The sequence below is a fragment of the Camelina sativa genome, chromosome 14 (assembly GCF_000633955.1).
Source record: "Camelina sativa cultivar DH55 chromosome 14, Cs, whole genome shotgun sequence".
NCBI lineage: Eukaryota > Viridiplantae > Streptophyta > Magnoliopsida > Brassicales > Brassicaceae > Camelina > Camelina sativa.
In genome coordinates this window covers 22279344-22300319 of record NC_025698.1, presented here as the reverse complement: position 1 = coordinate 22300319, position 20976 = coordinate 22279344, and the positions used below count along the sequence as shown (strand labels likewise).

Below are 20976 nucleotides of genomic sequence, written 5' to 3'. Positions count from 1 at the left end.
AACAGCAATAGAGATTAGCATAAAGCCAATTTCCACAAGTTGGTAGCTTCTTTCCCAGATAAAACCATTTGCCTAAGAAATGCAACAGTAGATAAAAGTGTTGTTGTTCTTTCGTTAGGTAAAAAAGTGGGTATTTGTCATACTACTAGTGTCGTCCTTTGGTTCGGTATAGATCCCCTCGCAAGACTAACTTAATCATATGATTAGGCTGGTCCAAGATTTCAGATATCCAAATAATACATTGAATTCAGATAATTCCACTATGAGACAAACAGTTTCCCCCAAACTCAAAACTCAATTTGTTATTTGCTACTATTATATAGATTATATAACATTATCAACCCTAGATTAATGACACCCACGACCCGAAACAATGACCGGAACCGTAAATTTCCATCTCCTCATCACCGTCACTACACTATCCATCTCAATTTTAACTAGCTTCGCCGTTGATGAAGCTTTTCCTTCAATTCCCACTACCTTTGGTGTCGCAACGAAACACTCGGACGATCTTAAACCAATCCGTCGTGAAGTTTATGGCGGAGAATGGAAAATATTCGACATCAGCCACCGGTACACCCCGGAGATGCCGGTTTGGGAGTCTTTAAAAGGATTAGGAAAGTTTCTGAGACTTGCCGTGAGTATGAAGAATGGATCAGAAGCTAATATCTCGGAGATGAAACTATCTGTTCACTCAGGAACACATGTTGATGCTCCAGGCCATTTCCATGATCATTATTATGATTCTGGTTTTGATTCTGATTCACTTGATCTTCAAATCCTTAACGGTAAATTTTTTAATATATATATATATATATATATATATATTTTGTACTGATAATTTTATAATTTTTGAACTTATTCTATAGGTCCTGCTTTGTTGGTTGATGTTCCAAGAGATAAAAACATTACTGGTGAGTTGAGATTAGGCATTTTTTCATGTAAAAAAAAAAAAAATTAATTTGTGCTCTGAAAATGAAAAGAGTAGAGAATTTATATAAATACGTTTCTAATGTTTTTGGTTGTTTCATCATAGCTGAAGTAATGGAATCACTTAATATTCCAAAGGGAGTTCGTCGTGTGCTATTCAAAACATTGAATACTGATAGGTAAGTCTCAAAATACGAACATAGTGTTAGTGTGTACATGTTACCAAAAATCTTGAACTTATTGCAAAAGACTTTTATAAGAGAACAACGCTTACTCTATATCAGGCGGCTTATGTTTAAGAAAGAATTTGATTCAAGCTTTGTTGGGGTTCTTGACTGACGGGGTGAAATGGTTGATTGAGAATACAGATATCAAACTTGTTGGTAAGCGATAGATTTTTTTCGGTTTTGTTAGCTTTTTACGCCGTTAAGGTATCTCTTCTTGTGTAACTTTTTTCTTAAAAGGGTTATTATTCGTTGTGATATCCAGGGCTTGACTATCTTTCATTTGCTGCTTATGATGAAGCACCTGCGGCGCACAAGGTTATACTTGAACAACGGGTGGGTATATTTTTTTGCCCTATAAGAATATCAAGTACGTAAACATTGCTTTTTGAAATTGTCTTTGCATTGCCAATTCTGAAGGAAACCATCTTTGGATTTGTGGATATATATCAAACCCTCAGCTTTATTTTTTTTATTTTTTTTTCTCTTGTTGATGTGTCGATCTCAAGATTTCATTTAAGAAGAAAGTGAGGGATATTATTGTTAGTTAAGTAGGAGTAAACTGAGACGAGGGATGAAGGTGAAACACATGATTTCAGGATATAATCCCTGTGGAATCGCTGAAGCTTGATGATGTTGAGGTAGGCATGTACTCGCTTCATTGCTTACCGTTGAGATTGGTTGGGGCGGAAGGAGCACCAACGAGATGCATTCTCATCAAGTGATTCAGTTCATATTCTTCTCTGTAAGATGTTGTGTATACGAAATTAAAAAAAAAAAAAAAATAATAGGCTTCTTTGTTCCATGATATTAATCGGTATTGAGTTAAATTAGGGTTTTGATATGGATTTGCAACTCAAAACCAATTGATAATGAGTGGAGAGGTCCTAACTCTTTATATATTAGGGATAGAACCCACGCGTTTGCGGGGTTGTATACTAATCATGGCTTAAATTTTATGCTGAGTCAGTAGCACATCATTAATAAAAAAAACCTACATATATACTGTTATATGAAATAATTCAAATAAACATGTTTGTGTTTTGTTTTGAACCTAGTGTTTTTGCACGCTTAGCACATGTGTTTAGCCGACACCAATACTAATGTATTTTTTATTTTGTTTTTCCTTTTATGTTTTTGATTATATGTACGGGTGTGTTGAGGATGCCCAAGCACATGGTTCTATTATTTTCTCTGAATTTATTTGTAGAAAAGGGTCCAAATTTTCAGATTTTAAAATTATAAAACGAAAAGCTGTTATTTATTTACTTTAGTACAAGGTTTAAAAAAATTTTGAGCTGGCCCTATTGATGTGTATGACAAATTTGGAGTTATAAAATATCGGAAAACGAGCCTTTTCCCCCTAAAAACTATCATATCTAGCTAGATAGAACCCGAACTATAATCCCGATCTATATGTCCCCGAAAATAAAGTTTAAAATTTATTTCTCCCCAAATCAAAAGTTCCAAAACAAAATCTCCTCAAATTAATAGTTCAATATCTATCTACCCACATACATTAATTCCATCGGTTTGAAATTTATTTAACTGATTATTAACCATTTTAAACCAGAAAAAAAAACCAGATTTTGATCTGGTTAAAGCACAAACCCAATTAAAACCCAGATTTAGAATACAATCTCAATTTACATCTCCTCTCCCTTTGTATCAAATACAATCCCAATATGATGATTTTGATTTCAAACTTTTGATTTGGAGAGAAATAAATTTCAAACTTTGTTTTCAGGGACATAAAGATCGGGGTTATAGTTCGGGCTCTATCTATCTAGATATGATAGTTCTTAGGGGGAAATAGCTCGTTTATATCTATCAGATGTGGGATATTTTCTCCACACCCCCCCTCGAGATGATGACTATTCTGGCCATTAATCTTGACAGAATCCATCACGCCCCCTCAAGATAATGCTTTTTTTTTAAAGCTATTTCGATGAAATTGGACCTTTCTTTGGGCCATCAATTAATGGGGTGATCGGACTTCTATCCGGGCCGGACTAATTAACGGGTCATCGTGTGTACTGTGTAAGCTCTGATACCATGTAGAAGATTGTGAAAGCTTGATTATTATTGATCATATGCATAACATATATATATAACAAGGGATTGAGATATACTCAAATCTATACAAGATTGTGTCAAATATTATTTGGTATTATCTACACTAATACTCCAGTCATCATCTGGTACGTTTTGATAATTTCCAAATCAGAAACATGAGATAAATATAAATGTTTTAATTGTTGATTGATCCTCCAGTCTAATTTTGAATCATTTGGTTGGTGAAGTAGAAGAGTTTTTTTTTATCATCTCATTTTGTCAGCTTTTGGATTCATATAAATTTGGGGATAAACTATGAATTTCGGTATGATGTAGTTTAATTTGATACAAAGGATTTGGTAGAGAGAAGTGTCAATCGTGTATACCATCCACTGGTTTTTTTGGTGCTCTTCTATGGATTAAGCTTAACAATAGTTGTTAATCCAAGCACGACTCTTTAAAGATCAAAATCAACACAAATACAAATCTAAATCAGAAACACACTAACACCCAACGAAATTGGATATACAATAGAATCATTTTTGACTAAACGTTACGTTCTAAATGAGAAAAGAGAATAAAGAGTTACCTTCGTAATGAAGTACTAACGTTATTGTTCACACATTTCTCTTCATTTTCTTGCTTCCAAAACAATTCCTCTTTTAACTCCCAAAAAAAAACCACCGTGTAAAACCAAGAAAGCATCAATTGTCTCACACTCTCACGTTTCATATGTGCGTCAATGAGCATACTATAGATTTACGTCGGAGACTCTCTCACTCGTATCCTTTTGATATAGTAAGATCTGTTGAGCTACGGTTAATTACTCTTGACAGTATTCTTACTAGAATTAATCTCTTTGAAGGCTATTTTTGTGATGTCCATGTGATGCGGTCATCACATATGCTGAACGAGTAGCTGAACTACTTCAAGATAGATTTCCTGATAGACTTCCTGAACTATTCTCTGACGAGTCACACAAAGAAATATTGATTGCCAAGACAGATATCTTGCTAGAAATCCTAGATCCACCATTTATTCCTCATCATCACCATTAATTATGATTTCTTCATTATGGTGATTGATTTGTAATTAATTTAGATATATTTTGTAATTAATGTAGATTATACTATGTAAGAGCTATAAAAAAAACTCATTTGTTTCATTGTAAAGATATAGAAGATTTTTGGAAAATAAAAGAGAGAGTTTTCTTACTTTGAAACATAGGCTTTGTTTTTGTTTATCTAAGTTAGGTGGATCCCTTTACTTTTAGTAAATGTTTGTTCTTATGTCTTTTTGAGTGAGTCATCAAGGCATAGAGCTTGTGTTGTATCAGAGTTTTATCATAACTCTGTGGTGCACTTCATTCCGCCATCACATCCCTCATTTGATCCCACACGAGAGAAGCGACCGCCAGCGTGTCAGATCTCCATTTTCGACCATCATTTCTTCACAAGAGAGAAGCGACCGCCAGCTTGTGAAGCTGCCATATTTATCTCCATACTAGTCTCACCACCGAGTCTTGTATCACCATGTTATTGATCATCTTTTGTTGGTCTGATGTACATGAAAATATCGAGACAAAAATATTTGAAGAAGAGAGAACAGAAAAAACTATATGAACTAAGGTACATGACATATAGATTTTTGCACTTTTATTTTTTTTGTTAATCTCTTCTCTTTAATTGATTTCTCCCGTTTCCTTTTTTTTTCTCTATAGGGATGAGATAGAAGATGAACAATATTTTTTTGGAGGTGAAAAGCACAGAAACAGAGCTTCGTGAGTTTAGGTAATTGCTACATTTTTCATGCGTCGAGGTGGTTGTTGCCATTTCCAACATCTATCTGATGCAACATGCTTCTTTTGATGAGTAAAAACATGTTCCATTGTGATTTATATTAGTGCATGCTTTTATTTATTTTTTGCAATTAAAAGTTATATGGTTGTATTCATAAATATGGTATGCTTTGGTATAGTGAGCGTGGGTTGATCTCTGGGTTGATCTATTATCTTTGATAGATTCAAGAAATAACCTTTTGAACTGTGAAGAAAACAACACAAGATGAAGATAATGTCGCAGAGGTAACGTTTTCATCTCCCTCTTGCTTCTTTAGCTTTTCAATATATCTAACACATATCCCTTTTACTCCTACCTCGCGGAGTTCAATGTAGAATTTCAGATGCTTATGATCAAGACAGAGGTGTTGATCAGGAGAAGAGGTTTTTTGTTGCTGTATATATCTCTCTATATTATTTTGCAAAATTCTTTTTGGATTCAACGGAGAAAATAATTCCATTTGTAGAGCAAGAAGCTTGGGAGGACCATCAGATTGGTAATTTCTGTTTTAACTCTATTTCTGTTGACCAGTCTTTTATTTTACTACCCACTGATTTAAGTGACTTTTTTACTTGTATGCTGATTTAATTGACATTGTTATGCACGAAAGCAACATTAAAATTTGGTGCAAAGAATAAGCAAGCCTCAAACGATTATCAGTAAGACATGTTGCATTATACCTATTCTACTGCTTTGGAATTTGTTTATCTCGTTTGAAAAGTAGTCCTTGCTAGCTTTTATACATGGAATTGGCCCATGATCTGGAGATTCAAAATGTTTTTTTTCTCCACGTTTGTGTTTGAAACGATCTGACCCGTTTTTTTTTTAAATAATAAATAGTAAATAATAATAATAACAATAAATAAACTACAACTAGTGGTCTCATACCCACTAGCCACCTAACCACAATCACAAACAAACAACGGAATAACAAATACCAATATCCAAAACAATAACCAATAATAAGCCAATATTATATCAAAAACAATATCCAAATACCAAACATCAGGAATCATAAAACCGGCAACCTAACAACGTTTCTAATGACCCAACTTTAGCAACCTAGCAATGCCAGACAACAACCAATCGAGTCCCTAGAACATCCTCCTCTTCATTGCCTTGATTCAACGATCACACTTTGCCTTTATCTACACCACAAACACAAATTGCAATGCATGAGTATTTTATAAACACTCAGTAAGGCAATCCTCCCATCTACTGGGCTATACACACAAGCAATAGAGACATCTCTAACCATCAACCATCAACCAACAATCAACAAACAACAAATAACAAACCAGGACTCTTCATCGACCGACACCAACATGCATCGACCGACACCACATGGGGATGCATCGACCGACACAAGGGATGCATCGACCGATGCAAGTTACACATGCATCGACCGACACTCGCACTGCATCGACCGACGCATGCTCGACATAACACAAAAACCCTACGGTTTTATGCGCCATCCTTGCACATGCATCGACCGACGCACAAAGTGCATCGACCAATGCAACATGCCGAGCATCATGTTCCCCGAAGCTTCTCGCCGGATCTTTGTTCCTACAACCACAAAACTCGATCCCAAGCCACAAGAAAGCTTCCTAACGTCCCAAATAACCATCTAACAAGCCTAACAACGCACAAACAAGCAGCTCAAAGAAGCTCTAGCTTAGATAAGCCATGGTCCTGCACTTACCTTTGCCACAGAAGAATCTGAACCTCAAACAAGCAATAGAACACTCCTAGCAAGCTCCTACAACGTTCTAAGTCTCATATCTCACCAGGAAACGCCACAAACCCACATAAATCACCAAGAACACTCTTTCTCTCCTTTGTTTCTCTCAAAAATGGCCAAAGTCGACTAATGAGACTAAAGAATCGACTTAAGGGTTTTCCTCTTCCCTTTGCCCAAAACGCAGAAAACTGAACCTGCATCGACCGATGCAATCCCCCAACCGGCATTTCGGTTCGCGGGTGTTACAATTCTCCCCCACCAAACTAGATTCGTCCTCGAATCTCGAACAACCCTCAGCTAAGGACTCCCGTGCAACCGTCTCCACGGCCCGCACTCCTCCGACCGATCTACGAAAGGTCACCTCTAGGCGATAGACTTACGCTCCATGCATTATTTCCTCTCGACTTTTGGACTATCCTTTATTCTGAGGCCTAGACCTTGAGTTTTTATTGGCTCTTCATCGGGCCTAAGCCCGCATGCCATAATATATAAGGAAAAATTCAATACTCGTCTTTCGGGTTGCCACCCTACAACGCGCCCCCGGATCGTCATCCGAAATCGATATACCAACCATACTCCCAAGACACAAAGTCTCAGAATATGGCAGTACTAGGAGAACCTAAGTTCCCCAAGAGTCCCAAGCAAACAATTCTGAACACGTCTGAGTCCTATCCCTATCCAGGTTCCCTTCCCGTGGCTCGCGTAAGACATCTCAATGTCCTACCAACCACATATCCCCTCACTGGGATACCTCATGACCACACATGGATCATCTCACTGCCACAAGGGCCGCCTTAATGGCCAAAAAAATATCCTAAACAGGACCGCCACCTAGGCCAAACAAATGTCCTAAACAGGACTGCCACCAAGGCCAAACAAATGTCCTAAACAGGACCGCCACCAAGGCCAAACAAATGTTCTAAACAGGACTGTCACAAAGACCATCTGTCCCGAAGGACCGTCACAAAGACCATCTGTCCCGACGGACCGTCACAAAGACCATCTGTTCCGAAGGACCGCCTAAACAGACACTCTGGCTAAACATCCCGCCACAAAGGCCACACATCTGGTTAAACAGCCGCCACAAAGGCCACACATCTGACTAAACAACCCGCCACAAAGGTCACATATCTGGCTAAACAGCCCGCCACAAAGGCCACACAATATCTCAAAAGACCGCCACTAAAGCCACACAATGACTAAAAAGTCTGCCACTAAGGCCTCACAAGCCCCTCCAAGGCTTTCTCCACTAAAATAGACAAATTTTAACTCACATAAAACTTTCCATTTTTAACACTTTCCACTTTTTGAACTCCTAATTCATGAAACTTTCCTCCAAAAACCCCGCCTAACGGAAACTTTGTACCCCGAGCACCATCTCATCTTGTTATTTAGTCGCACAACCAACCACCCCAAGCGACCAAGTAAAAAGAGAGATGGGCTGGAATACTCCATTCCCGCTCAAGCCACAGATTACAGATGGGACCAGGCTAGACAAGCTCAAGTCGCGGCTTGCTTCTCATACCACTTCTTAAACCTTGCCTTCATCTTTGCCTCAGGCTCTCAAGTCTGCTCCTCAACACCATCATAGTCCCAAAGGACTCTCATCAAAGGAATCTTCTTCTTCCGAAGTTCCTTGATCCTCCTCTCGAGAACCCTCACTGGTCTCGCCTCCAATGTCATGTTAGGCTGAAGATCCTCAGGAATTTTAGCAAACAACTGATCATCCTCACGAAGACACTTCCGTAACATAGACACATGGAAAGCACGCATAACCTCAGGTAACTCAAGTCTATATGCCACTGGTCCAACCCGCTCTATCACTATGAACGGACCCATATCCCTTGGACTCAACTTAGTCTCAGTCAATGACTTGTTCGGACCCTGCAACATGGCCATCTTGAGGTACACTCTATCTCCTACCTGAAACTCAAGGTCTCTCCTCCTCCTATCGGCATAACTCCTTTGCCGATCCTGAGCCTCCTTCATGTTCAGCTAGAGAACCCGATTCTTCTCTGAGGTCTCCTGAACAAAATCTGCCCTGTAAATGCTCCTCTCCCCCACCTGAGTCCAGCATAATGGTGTACGACATGACCTCCCATACAAAACCTCATAAGGAGCCATCTTAATACTTACCTGATAACTGTTATTGTAAGCAAACTCTACCAAGCTCAAGTGATCTACCCAATGGCCTCCGCAATCCAACACACACATTCTCAGCAAATCCTCCAGCGTCTGGATCGTCCTCTCTGACTGTCCATATGTCTGGGGATGATAAGTTGTACTCATATGCACCTTAGTGCCCAACTCTGCCTGAAACGCTCTCCACATCGTAGTGAACTTGGAATCCCTATCAGACACAATGCTCGTTGGCACCCCATGCAACCTGAATATCTCCTTCACATACTTCTTAGCCAAGACCGCTGCTCCATCAGTCTCTTAATGGCCAGAAAATGTGCTGACTTAGTCAACCGGTCCACAATGACCCAAATAGCATCAAAGGTCCGTGACACTGGCAATCCTACCACAAAATCCATGGTGATCATATCCCACTTCCACTCAGGAATGGGTAAACTCTTCAGTAACCCGCCAGGAACCTGATGCTCAGCCTTCACTAGCTGACACACATCACACCTCGAAACCCAACTAGCCACATCCTTCTTCATCCCGACCCAATGATAGTACCTCTTGAGATCACGGTACATCTTAGTCGCTCCTGGATGAATAGAAAACTTGCTCCCATGAGCCTCTCTCAGGATCTCCTGCCTCAACTCCTCATCTTTGGGCACACAAACCCGACCGTGCACCAAGATAGTACCATTATCTGAGACCTGATACTCTGAATCCACATCCTTTGAGGCATTCACTAGCCCCAAATCCTTCTCCTGAGCCAACCGCACCCTGCTCAGAAGATCTTCTCTATCAACCGCCTCCAAACCCAACGGTTCCTGAGACACAACACACAAACTCAACGCACCGATCTCTCCTACCAGAGACTCCATCTCCTGCTCCTGAGCCGAAGCTACCATCTTCCGACTCAGAGCATCTGCAACCAAGTTAGCCTTACCAGGATGATAGTCTATCTCCAAATCATAGTCTGCCACAAGCTCCATCCACCGCTTCTGCCTCAAATTCAGCTCAGGCTGAGTGAATATATACTTCAAACTCTTATGATCTGTAAACACCTGTACCTTTGCACCATAATGATAAGAATCTCCAAATCTTCAGGGTAAAAACTACAACACTCATCTCCAAGTCATGAGTAGGATAGTTGTCCTCATGCTTCCGCAACTGCCGCAAAGCATAGGCAATCACCTTCCCCTGCTGCATCAACACACACCCCAAACCCACTCTGGATGCATCTGCATAAACCACATAGGGTTCTCCCTCCTCAGGCAAAGCCAACACTGAAGCGGTAGTCAACATCTCCTTTAGGCTTGCAAAGCCTTCTTCACACTCCTGTGACCAAACAAAAGGAACATCCTTCCCTGTCAACTTAGTCATTGGACGTGCTCTGCTCGCGAACCCCTGCACGAACCTCCTGTAGTAACCTGCCAGACCAAGAAAACTCCTGATCTTTGTGGCATTATGCGGTCTAGGCCAACCTCTGATAGCCTAAATCTTCTCCGGATCTACAAAAACTCTATCTGCAGACACAATATGACCCAGAAAACACATCTCACGCTGCCAATAACTGCACTTGCTCAACTTAGCAAACAACTTCTGCTCCCGTAGCTTCTCCAGAACTGCCCTCAAATGCACTGCATGCTCCTCAGGACTCTTAGAATAAAATAGGATATCGTCGATGAAAATGATGACAGATACATCCAGGAAATCCTGAAACACATTGTTCATCAATCTCATAAACGCTGATGGTGCGTTAGTCAACCCGAAAGGCATCACCACAAAATGCCCATACCTCGTCCTGAATGCAGTCTTCCTCGCAAGTACCGTATCTATCGGTATCTCATGATAACCCGACGCCAGATCTACCTTAGAGAACCAATTAGTACCCTCAACTGATCCAACAACCATCGATCCTCGGAAGAGGGTACTTGTTCTTCACAGTGACCCGGTTCAAACCCCTGTAATCAATACACAACCGGAAACTCCCATCCTTCTTCTTAACAAACAACACCGGTGCTCCCCGCGGTGATACACTAGGACAGATGAATCCCTTAATCAACAAATCCTCTAGTTGTTTCTTCATCTCTGCCATCTCTGCTGGAGTCATTCTGTAAGGAGCCTTGGATAACAGCATCGTCACTGGTTCCAGTTCAATCGTAAAAGGATCAGACCGAGATGGTGGTAACCCCTGCAATGACTGGAACACATCCTCAAACTCCTCTACAACCGGGATACCCCTAACCGTAGACTTCCCCACTGACTCTGGCATAGATATGATAACCAAATAAGCCTCACGGCCCTTCTCGATCATCTTTCCAGCCTGAATGGCCGAGATCACGAGACTCCTCGAAGTCGGTCTAATCCCCTGAAAGACCAACTTCCCTCCTGGATGCTCAAACTCCAATCTACCCCGATAGCAATCCAAATGCACCATATGCCGATGCAACAAATCCATCCCGAGAATCACATCATACAACTCCACTGGACTGATAAGCAAATCCGCTGGTCATGACTCCCCTGCAATCTGAATATCAATTCCTCTGGCCCGTCCAATAACTCTCAAGAAATTGCCTCCCGCAACTCTGACAATTCCCGTACGCTCTCCGGGATCCCCTCTGATTTTCGTGCTCTCTTCACACTCCGGAATAATGAAGCTATGAGAAGCTCCAGAATCAAACATAACATGGTACTTAAACCCGCCCACCAACAAGGTCCCTACACAAACCTCATGTGTTCAGAACCTAAAACTTTTTCACGGGAAAAACATAAAATCTGAACCTACTGAAATTCACAAAGTTTAAGTACCAGAAATTATACCTGTTATCGCCCCGACACTGGGTCCACCAGTCTCTGCAGTCGTGTAAACCCTTGGCGCTTTCTCAATCCGTGCCACCTGCTGCCCTCTAGGCTGCACCTGCTGCAACGCTGCAACTGCTACTGGCTGCAACTTGGGACACAAGGGCCTGATATGCCCTGGCTCCCTGCAATGATAGCATACATGAGCCGCTGTCGTCGGAGCACTCCTCTTGGGACATATAGAAATCTTGTGATCCTTGCTTCCACACCTGAAGCAACTCGCACCACTCGACGTCTGCATAGCCTCACACCTTCTTTTGGTTCCCTGCGCAGGCTTACCGCCCCTGCTATAACCACCCTGCTGCTGAGCCGTACTAGGCTGAACTTCTGGACTAACCGCCACTGATTATGCCTGGATATCCTCCTCAATCCCTTCTGCAGTCTCAACCAGCTCCGCACGCATAGCATAACTCCGCCCTCTATAGTGAATCCTCAAATCATCACGTAGGGCCCTCAACAACCTCCTGATCTGAGCCTCCTCAGACTCCATAGCCCGACCCCCATAACATAGAAGTCGATTGAACTCCAAGTCCAGCTCCCGCACCTCCAACCGGTCCAATGCCTCTCTCGGAAAGTACTTGCGGTTGAACTGCCCCACGAAGTCAACCCAAGTCATCTTCCATTGCACTCTCCTAGCAGCCATTGATCTCCACCACAACTCAGCATCACCAATCAAATGGTGGACTCCTATGTCCACCCAGAACTCCTCAGGACATCTCAGAGTATGGAAGTAGGATCTGTACCACCCGAAAACTGCGCAGTCACGAGACCCTTCATCTCCTTGAGCATGGACAAATAACGTCCATGTGCTCCTGCATCCAGAGCCACTGGCTGCCGCTCCTCCGCCACCACTAGTGGCACAACCTGAGCCTGAGCCGGTACCACTGCTGGCAACAGCTCCAACAACTATGCTAGCAAGGCCGTAAAGTCAGCACCAAGAACTCCACCCGCTGGGACTCCCACACCCGGGACCCTAGCATCACCGGCCACTAGATCATCAACACCGCCCCCTCCTGGACACCCTGGGACTCGCCAACACCCTCAGCTGTCACACTTTGGTCCTCGGTCTCACTATCCACTAGGACTCTGCCCCTACCACGACCACGTCCGCGTCCACGACCACGACCACGACCAGCAACAGCATCCTCTCTAACCATCTGCACTACCATGAACAGAAGACTAAGCACACAATTATACATAACATAAAAAACATATACTCACCGTGGAATCACATTGTAGGCTCGAAGAGGATGTTCTAGGACTCCATGCCACACACAATTGACTAACTCACATAATCAATCAAGACATTGAATCCCAAACATCAGAACAGAAACCTAGTGAACCTAAACCTAGAACCATAAGAGCTCTGATACCAAACTGAAACGATCCGACCCGTTTTTTTTTTTTAAAATAATAAATAGTAAACCAGGACTCTGCATCGACCGACACCAACATGCATCGACCGACACCACATGGGGATGCATCGATCGACACAAGGGATGCATCGACCGATGCAAGTTACACATGCATCGACCGACACTCGCACTGCATCGACCGACATATGCTCGATATAACACGAAAACCCTACGGTTTTACGCGCCGTCCTTGCACTTGCATCGACCGACGCACAAAGTGCATCGACCGATGCAACATGCCGAGCATCGTGTTCCCCAAAGCTTCTTGCCGGATCTTTGTTCCTGCAACCACAAAACTCGATTCCAAGCCACAAGAAAGCTTCCTAACATCCCAAATAACCATCTAACAAGTCTAACAACGCACAAACAAGCAGATCAAAGAAGCTCTAGCTTAGATAAGCTATAGTCCTGCACTTACCTTTGCCACAGAAGAATCTGAACCTCAAACAAGCAATAGAACACTCCTAGCAAGCTCCTACAACGTTCTAAGCCTCAGATCTCACCAGGAAATACCACAAACCCACAAAAATCACCAAGAACACCAAGAACACTCTTTCTCTCCTTTGTTTCTCTCAAAAACGGCCAAAGTCGACTAATGAGACAAAATAATCGACTTAAGGGTTTTTCTCTTCCCTTTGCCCAAAACGCAGCGCTTCACTTAAGTCAAAACGCAGAAAACTGAACCTGCATCGACCGATGCACCTTCTGCATCGACCGATGCAATCCCCAAACCAGGATTTTGGTTCGCGGGTGTTACAGTGTTTGAGGACCAAATAAATTTCATTAAGGAATATGTAATGGCCGGTGAAAATGTATTGCCTATGACATCTATCAAAGTTGGTGATACTTTCAGTCATATGTCAAGTTATAGCTGACTGCTTGTACTTGTCATGCAGCATGAAAATGATATGGATGCAAAACAAAAATCTCAAGATTTGGCAGAGAAATTAGGTTTAGAAGAAGTTCAAGTGCTATCCATTTTTTTGGTGTTTTTCTCCATTATCTCTTTTTAATACAGACTCAACCACCAGATATTCATTTTAGCATGTAATCGTAATAAATTCAGATTGTATGTTTCTTTGAGTTAATATCCATGGCAAAAACTAAAACTTATCCTGACATATTGACATGTTCTTGCATCTGTTTATTTGTGAATCAGGAAGTCAGAAAAAGTCAGCCGATTTATGTGTATCGTGATCAAGTGCTTAAGGTTGTAGAAGAGGTTCAGGTCATTCAAGCCACTAGTAAAAAAAACGTATAGCCACGTTTTTGTATGGGTGACAAAAAAATTTATTTACCACGAATAAAACAGCAACAATATTCATAGCAACCTTATGACAAATTAGCCATGAAATAATCACGAATACACAACGTGACAACCTTTGTCACCGAAAAGTCACATAAACATAAATGGCTAAATAGACACAACAAACTTTGTGGCAATTTTCGTGGTTCTTCCACCAAATTATTCATCCTGTCACACTAAACCGCAGAAAAGTAAGATGACTCTATGATGTGCGTGGTTTTTATCACTTCAAATCTTTTACCTTAAAAGACCACACAACTGCTGCAAGTGCACAGCTAATCGATAGTAGTATTTAAGGATCGATCCCACAGAGAGAGAATTGTTGTTTAACGGAATCCGTCGGAAGTAAGTAAGGCTAGAACTCAATAAAAATAGGGGTTTAGGTTGTCACGGTCGTAAGTAAGCAATAAACATAAATAAAAGCAAGTAAAATAAATTAAACAAGCGTTGGGCATCAAGGGATCGCAGGGGATCAATGATCTATCTATCTAGGAAAGTTTAGGATTGGTTTGTTTATCTAAAACTCGGACTACGAAACAGAATGAACCGTTAACTTATAGTTCACAAGGTAACCGTCTAAGATCTCTATACTCCGAGACTCAACTATCGCAGGCAATGACACATAGATCAAAGCATTTTAAACAAGTTCGATTCTAATCCATGAGATTCCATAGGTAAGGGGTATGTGCTTCCTATGACTCCTAACACATCTAAGCTAGGTCAAGCACACATGCAAGCTTTTGGCAACACACACACACTTTAGATCATAGTTAGTTCATGAGGCTAACTTAAAACATTAAACAAAGACTTAGAATTAAAGTATAGAGTAAACAAGAATATAGATCTAACAAACCTTAAAAATTGCCACCTAAACTAAGATCATCTCCCCCTTTTGTTTATCCCTTTAAACCCAACTAGAAAACTACTCTAGCATGTCTAAGGGAATCATCAAAGCAAGGTTTAAACAATTCATAAACATAAAAGAATAATTAGAGAAAAGGGATTTAGATATTACTTCAATGATTGTCAAACAAAGTTATAAGGATCTTCTTCCTTTAGAAACAAAGAACAAAACAAATAGAATAGAAAAGAGTTGGTGGATCTCAAAGCTTCAAAGAGAGGGACGAGAGAGGGCTTCAGGTCGTTGTCTGCTCCTCTGGTCGTGATCTCTTGGCTGCTCGGTGAAGGTACTTTGAAGGCACACCCTAAACCATAGGGCTTAGAAAAATATTTATATGGTTTTGTCTAGGTGTATGGTTTTGTAGGGGTATAAACGACTTTTCTTGTTAAGTGCATGGCAAAGGCGGTGCATGAAGGTTCTAGAATGAGGTGAAGACTTGGACTGGGCCGCCGTGGTGGTCGCTGGTCAGGCCTTCAATAAAAAGCCCATTGGCTGAATGGTTCTCTTTATGTTGGTTTGTAACATGTCTCGGTAAATTGGGTATACCTTCTGGATGAATGAATGGATTGACTTGATTCCACTTCGAGGAGAAAGATGACTCTTCCATATTTCCATAGACACCAAGTACGTCGAAATGTGAGTTGTATAAATTCTTCAAAAGTTGCCCGGACTGTAAAGCTCTGAATCTTTCCTTAAACGTATTTTCCTTGTCTTTTGGTCTTTTTTTGCTATAAAACCTGTAAAACCTTCTTGATACCTAAACTACTTGATAATAGACATTAAAGCCTTCAAATCATGTCAAATTCATCCTAAATGCATACTAAAACTATAGCTAAAATGGGTAAAATAATGATGTTATCACTCTATAACTACGAAAGGCCGCGTAGCTAAATCGTGACTCTGCCACAAATTATTTTTGTGGCCCATTCGTGGCTACGTCATCGAGTTATCCATCCCATCAAAGGAAAAGTGACATGGCTATATAGCCACCTAATCATTTGTAGCTAAATCGTGACTAAGATGTTGCCACTAAAATCATTCGTGACATTTTAGTGGCTACCCCACCAAATGAGCCATCAAATCCAACTAGTCTGACAATGATTGAGAGTTTGCAGGAGTAATAGTGCATGGAATATACTCAAAACATTTGTTACGGTATATTTTAGTGGCGTAATCATGACTTCATGAAGCTATGAATTGATGAAATGTCTATTTTGTGGCTATGAGAACAAATCATAGCTATATTAGCCACATTTTATTTGTGGCTGGGTCATGGCTAACGTTTTCTATAAAAACAAAATGTTTCCGGCTTCATTTTCCAAAGCCATTAAGTAAGTAAGAAAAAAAATCGTGAGGGAGTTGTTTTTTTTCTTTTCAAAAGTTTCAAGTCTTATTATTTTCAAAGTCGAGAGTGGACGGATCAACATATTGATCCAGTAAGATATTGTGTTTTAGAAACATTTATGATGGGGATTGATGTTTTTATCAAATTTGCTTGTAATCAAACATCTTATCGGGAAATCAACACTTTGATGTGTCCTTGTGCTTGGTGTAAGAATGGAAAGCAGCGTGATGCAAGAACGGTCAGTAGACATCTTGATCGAGAGGGGTTTAAAGCAAATTATTATATTTGGCTGAACCATGGAGAACATTATTATGATGTTGAGAATCCTTGAGGGCAAGTCATTTTACCGGTGAAGAAGCAATGTTGCCGCCAAATGCTACAAATTTTCAATCTCCAAGAAATACTTATGAGTATTTTCCATATGCAAATGTTAACATTGGACCAAAGGTGGCATCTCCACATATATTGGAGAATAAAATGGAAACAACACACGAAGAGGCATATGTTGATAGTGTTCTCAAAGCTTTTGAAGCCGCTAAAGAGCCTCTTTAAGATGGATATCCGGAAGGAATTTCTCAGTTGTACCTAGCGTCCTGTATGTTGAAAGCAAAATCATATTACAATATGGTGAAAGCATGCGTTAATGAGCTATCACAGACCTTTAAAGCTGTTTTTCCCACACCAAATAAAGCTCCTGCATCATATTACGAGACAAAAAAACTGACAAGAGAGCTTGGGCTACCAGTATATAAGATTGATGTTTGTGAGAATAATTGCATGCTCTTTTGGAAAGGAGACGATCGAGATCGATGCAGTTCTGTAATAAAGATAGATACCACTCAAACAATGGGAAAGGAAAAGATAGACCTAAGCAGAGAATGTTTTGCCGATTATAGATCGGTTGAAGAGGTTATACCAGTTAGAGGTGACTACATCGACTACAGCGCCTATGCGTTGGCATGATTAACATATGTCTACCAAAAGAGAAATGCAGCACCCGTTTGATGGAGTAGCATGGAAACATTTTAATGAGATATATTCTACTTTTGTTTCCGAAAGTCACAGTATTTATCTAAGCTTATCAACATATTGATTTAATCTTGTTGGTATGAATGGGGAGGCACTCATTCCCGGGCCAAATCATCCAATAAAAAGTCTAGATATTTATCTTCAACCGTTGATCGAATAATTGCGAAATCTATGAATTGTCGGTGTGGAAGCATATGGTGTATCAAGAAAGGTCAAATTCACGATGCGAGTTGCGTTGATGTGGACAATCAGCAACTTCCCAGCATATGGCATGTTATTTGGTTAGACGACGCATGGTCGTTTATCGTGTCCATATTGTCTACGTGTGACAAAATCATTTTTGTTAACAAATGGAAAGAAACATAGTTGGTTTGATTCCCACAGAATTTTTTACCTCAAGATCATCTATACATGCGTAATGTTCAGGCCTTTCGACGAGGGAAAGAAGTATTAGATGATCATCTACCATGGTTGAATGGAGAGATAATTCTTCACGAAAGAATAAACAATATTATGGTGTTATTTAGAACTGTCGATTGTGAAGGGAACAAACACCAGTAGCTTGCTCGAACTATCAATGGATATGGTTTTCATCATAATTAGGTTAAAAGAGTATATTTTGGGAGTTGCCATAATGGGAAAATCTTCTTCTTCGACATAACCTTTACATATGCATATCGAGAAGAACCTTTTTGATAATCTCAATCAACACGGTTTTAAATGTTCCTGGGAAGAAGAAATATAAATTTAAATCAAGGATGGATCTTGCCGCGTGATGTAGAAGACATACGTTGAATCTTCATCGAGATGCCAATATATAGGCTGACAATTGAAAAAAAAATAGCAATTTCTCCTATGGATGAAAAATGAGATAAGAGTTCTAGATATTTGAATATTGTTCTTCTGCTGTTTTATCTCTTCTGACACTTAGCTTTTGCTTTAAGTGTTGTCAATTGCTTGTTTTGTGTTGCTATTTGCTAGTTTAAACATGTGTAATATTTCTTGTTCTAACTTTACTTGTGTATTTGCTTTAATAGTGTGTAACTATGTCTATAATATGAGCTTTTACTCATTTCACTGTCTTAAGAACATGTTTATGATGGTTAGGATTCGTAGATGTAGATTCTAAACTTGGCTTTGTTCTATCTTTAAACTTAACTCAACTTTGTGGATTTGTTTACTTGACTTGTTATTAACAGCACCTAATTTTTGTTTTTTTTTCGTGCTTTAACTGCATAGCTTCAACGTAGATGGATGCCACCAGGTGCCATACCACAATGATCCATACCGCTAGGAGCCACATGTTCTACAAGCACAGCGTCTTCACACGCAAACAACTACAGCCAGCGAACTCTTAATGCATTGCTGAGTTCTCATGAAAAATAATCTTAGCCACACCTCCACCCAAGGAAACTCAATAGAACTCTATGGTTAGTTTGTAAGAACTACAATTGTGTTCGTTTGTTCATGGGCTGAATCTAATTTATCTCTCTTCTTTGAGGTTTGGTGTTGACCCCTCCGTCTACAAGTTTGTTCGAACAACATTGAAAACCAATTTCAGGGGAGCATAGAGGAACTGGTCACAGATTCTTGATGAGAGGAAAGATATTTGGTGGAAAACTTTTGTGGTAATTAATGTTTCTATACTCCAAGTCAACAATATTTTCCAACTAACTTACAAACTACTAATCTCTCTTCTCCCTTTTTTTGTTGTAGCAATACTTTTATTGGGAACTCGTTTTCATGACACTGTCCACTTTCATTGGAAGAAGCACAATATAATTTCAGTTTGTGACCTCATCAGCAAAAAGAAGAGGGCAAATCAGAAACTCCAGTACATTGGCGAGACTGATACGAACATTCTAATGGAGTATTGGGAAACATAATCAGCAAAGAAGAAGAGCAAGAATGCTGCTGGAAGCCGCTTATTCAATCATGATGGCAAAGGTATTCACAAGCATTGTGCAGGTTCTCGGTTTTTTTTGCAGATTGAGCATGAGATGGTAATTGTTATACTTCTCTTATGTTATTATTTGCTTTCATATATGTACTAATATTTCCTCTTTGTTTTTGTAGATGATTAGTATGGTTTAGATGAACCACCAGCCTTCACTGATCTTGTGCGGAAGACACACACACTCAAAGATGGAACTTTCATCGAACCTCGTGCTGAGTGTTTTGTAATCGAAGTAGAGAAAACTGCTGCACAGATTACATTTGAAGATGGTTCTCCCCACAGACAAACTGCCATATTTGGTGCTATTCCTTCTAGTATTCTGTTGAACAAAGAATATCTCAAGGTACACTCTAAAAAATCTTTTATCTTTCTTAATGCCTCATGCTCTATGGTATGTACATATTGGAAATGTCTTGCTCTCTTTTTGTTTTGTTTGATTGGTTAAGTTTGTCTATTTGCATTATATATTTATATGTTTGCTTTTGAATATATTGATATTTGTTTTGTTTCTCTCACAGCGTCGGCAGTCCAAAAATAGGTATGTCTATGGAATCGACAATGTTCAGTACCGAAAATTAATCCATCTGAAAAAGTCGCTGCTTTTGTCTCTCACAACTTGGACATGGAATTGTGCATCTCTAGTTTGGAGACAAACTTCAAGACACTCAACACCAATGTTGAAGATTTGAATACTAACATGGGAACGCTTTTGGAAGAGCTGGTTGCATCACGACAAACACTTAATCTGATCATTTCGTCTCTTGGAATTAGACAATCATCTGCTGTTGCTGCTCCTGCTACAACTTCTGCTGCTGGTCATGCTCTAGCTTTTACAATAGCTGGTCCAGCTCCCACTTTTACATCTCCTTCTCCTTCTCTAGCTTTACACACATGCAACTTAGATGCCTTGTGTGCATCATTAGGTTTTCAAATTTCGGGCAATGATGGTTATGTTTTTTGTTAAAACTTTCTAACAGATATACTTTTATTTAGCAAGTCTTTTGGTAAAATGTAAGATAGGACTAATTATTGTTATTTATTAAGTCTTCTTGGTAATATGTATAGATAAGACTACTTATGGTAATGTAAATATCGCTATTTGGATTTCAAGTTTTGTGAATTTGGCTTTTCGTTATAGGTTTTTGTTTTTAGTAATTAATATTATTGTATTTGGCAAATAATCAGCCACCAAACAAATTATTTTTGTACCTTTGGAAAGCTACTAACTTTGTCATGACTGTTCATAAAA

At 40.0% G+C, this 20976-nt stretch overlaps 1 protein-coding gene and 1 pseudogene across 1 annotated transcript; one reads left to right on the top strand and one right to left on the bottom strand.

Moving 5' to 3' along the window:
• Positions 281-2164, top strand: LOC104742171 (kynurenine formamidase-like). The gene is given in 7 exon segments (XM_019235871.1): positions 281-788; positions 870-914; positions 1037-1109; positions 1215-1254; positions 1256-1313; positions 1420-1490; positions 1754-2164. Coding segments are annotated over 7 exon segments (828 nt in total). The 5' UTR covers positions 281-373; the 3' UTR covers positions 1880-2164.
• LOC109128891 lies at positions 10485-10890 on the bottom strand (annotated as a pseudogene).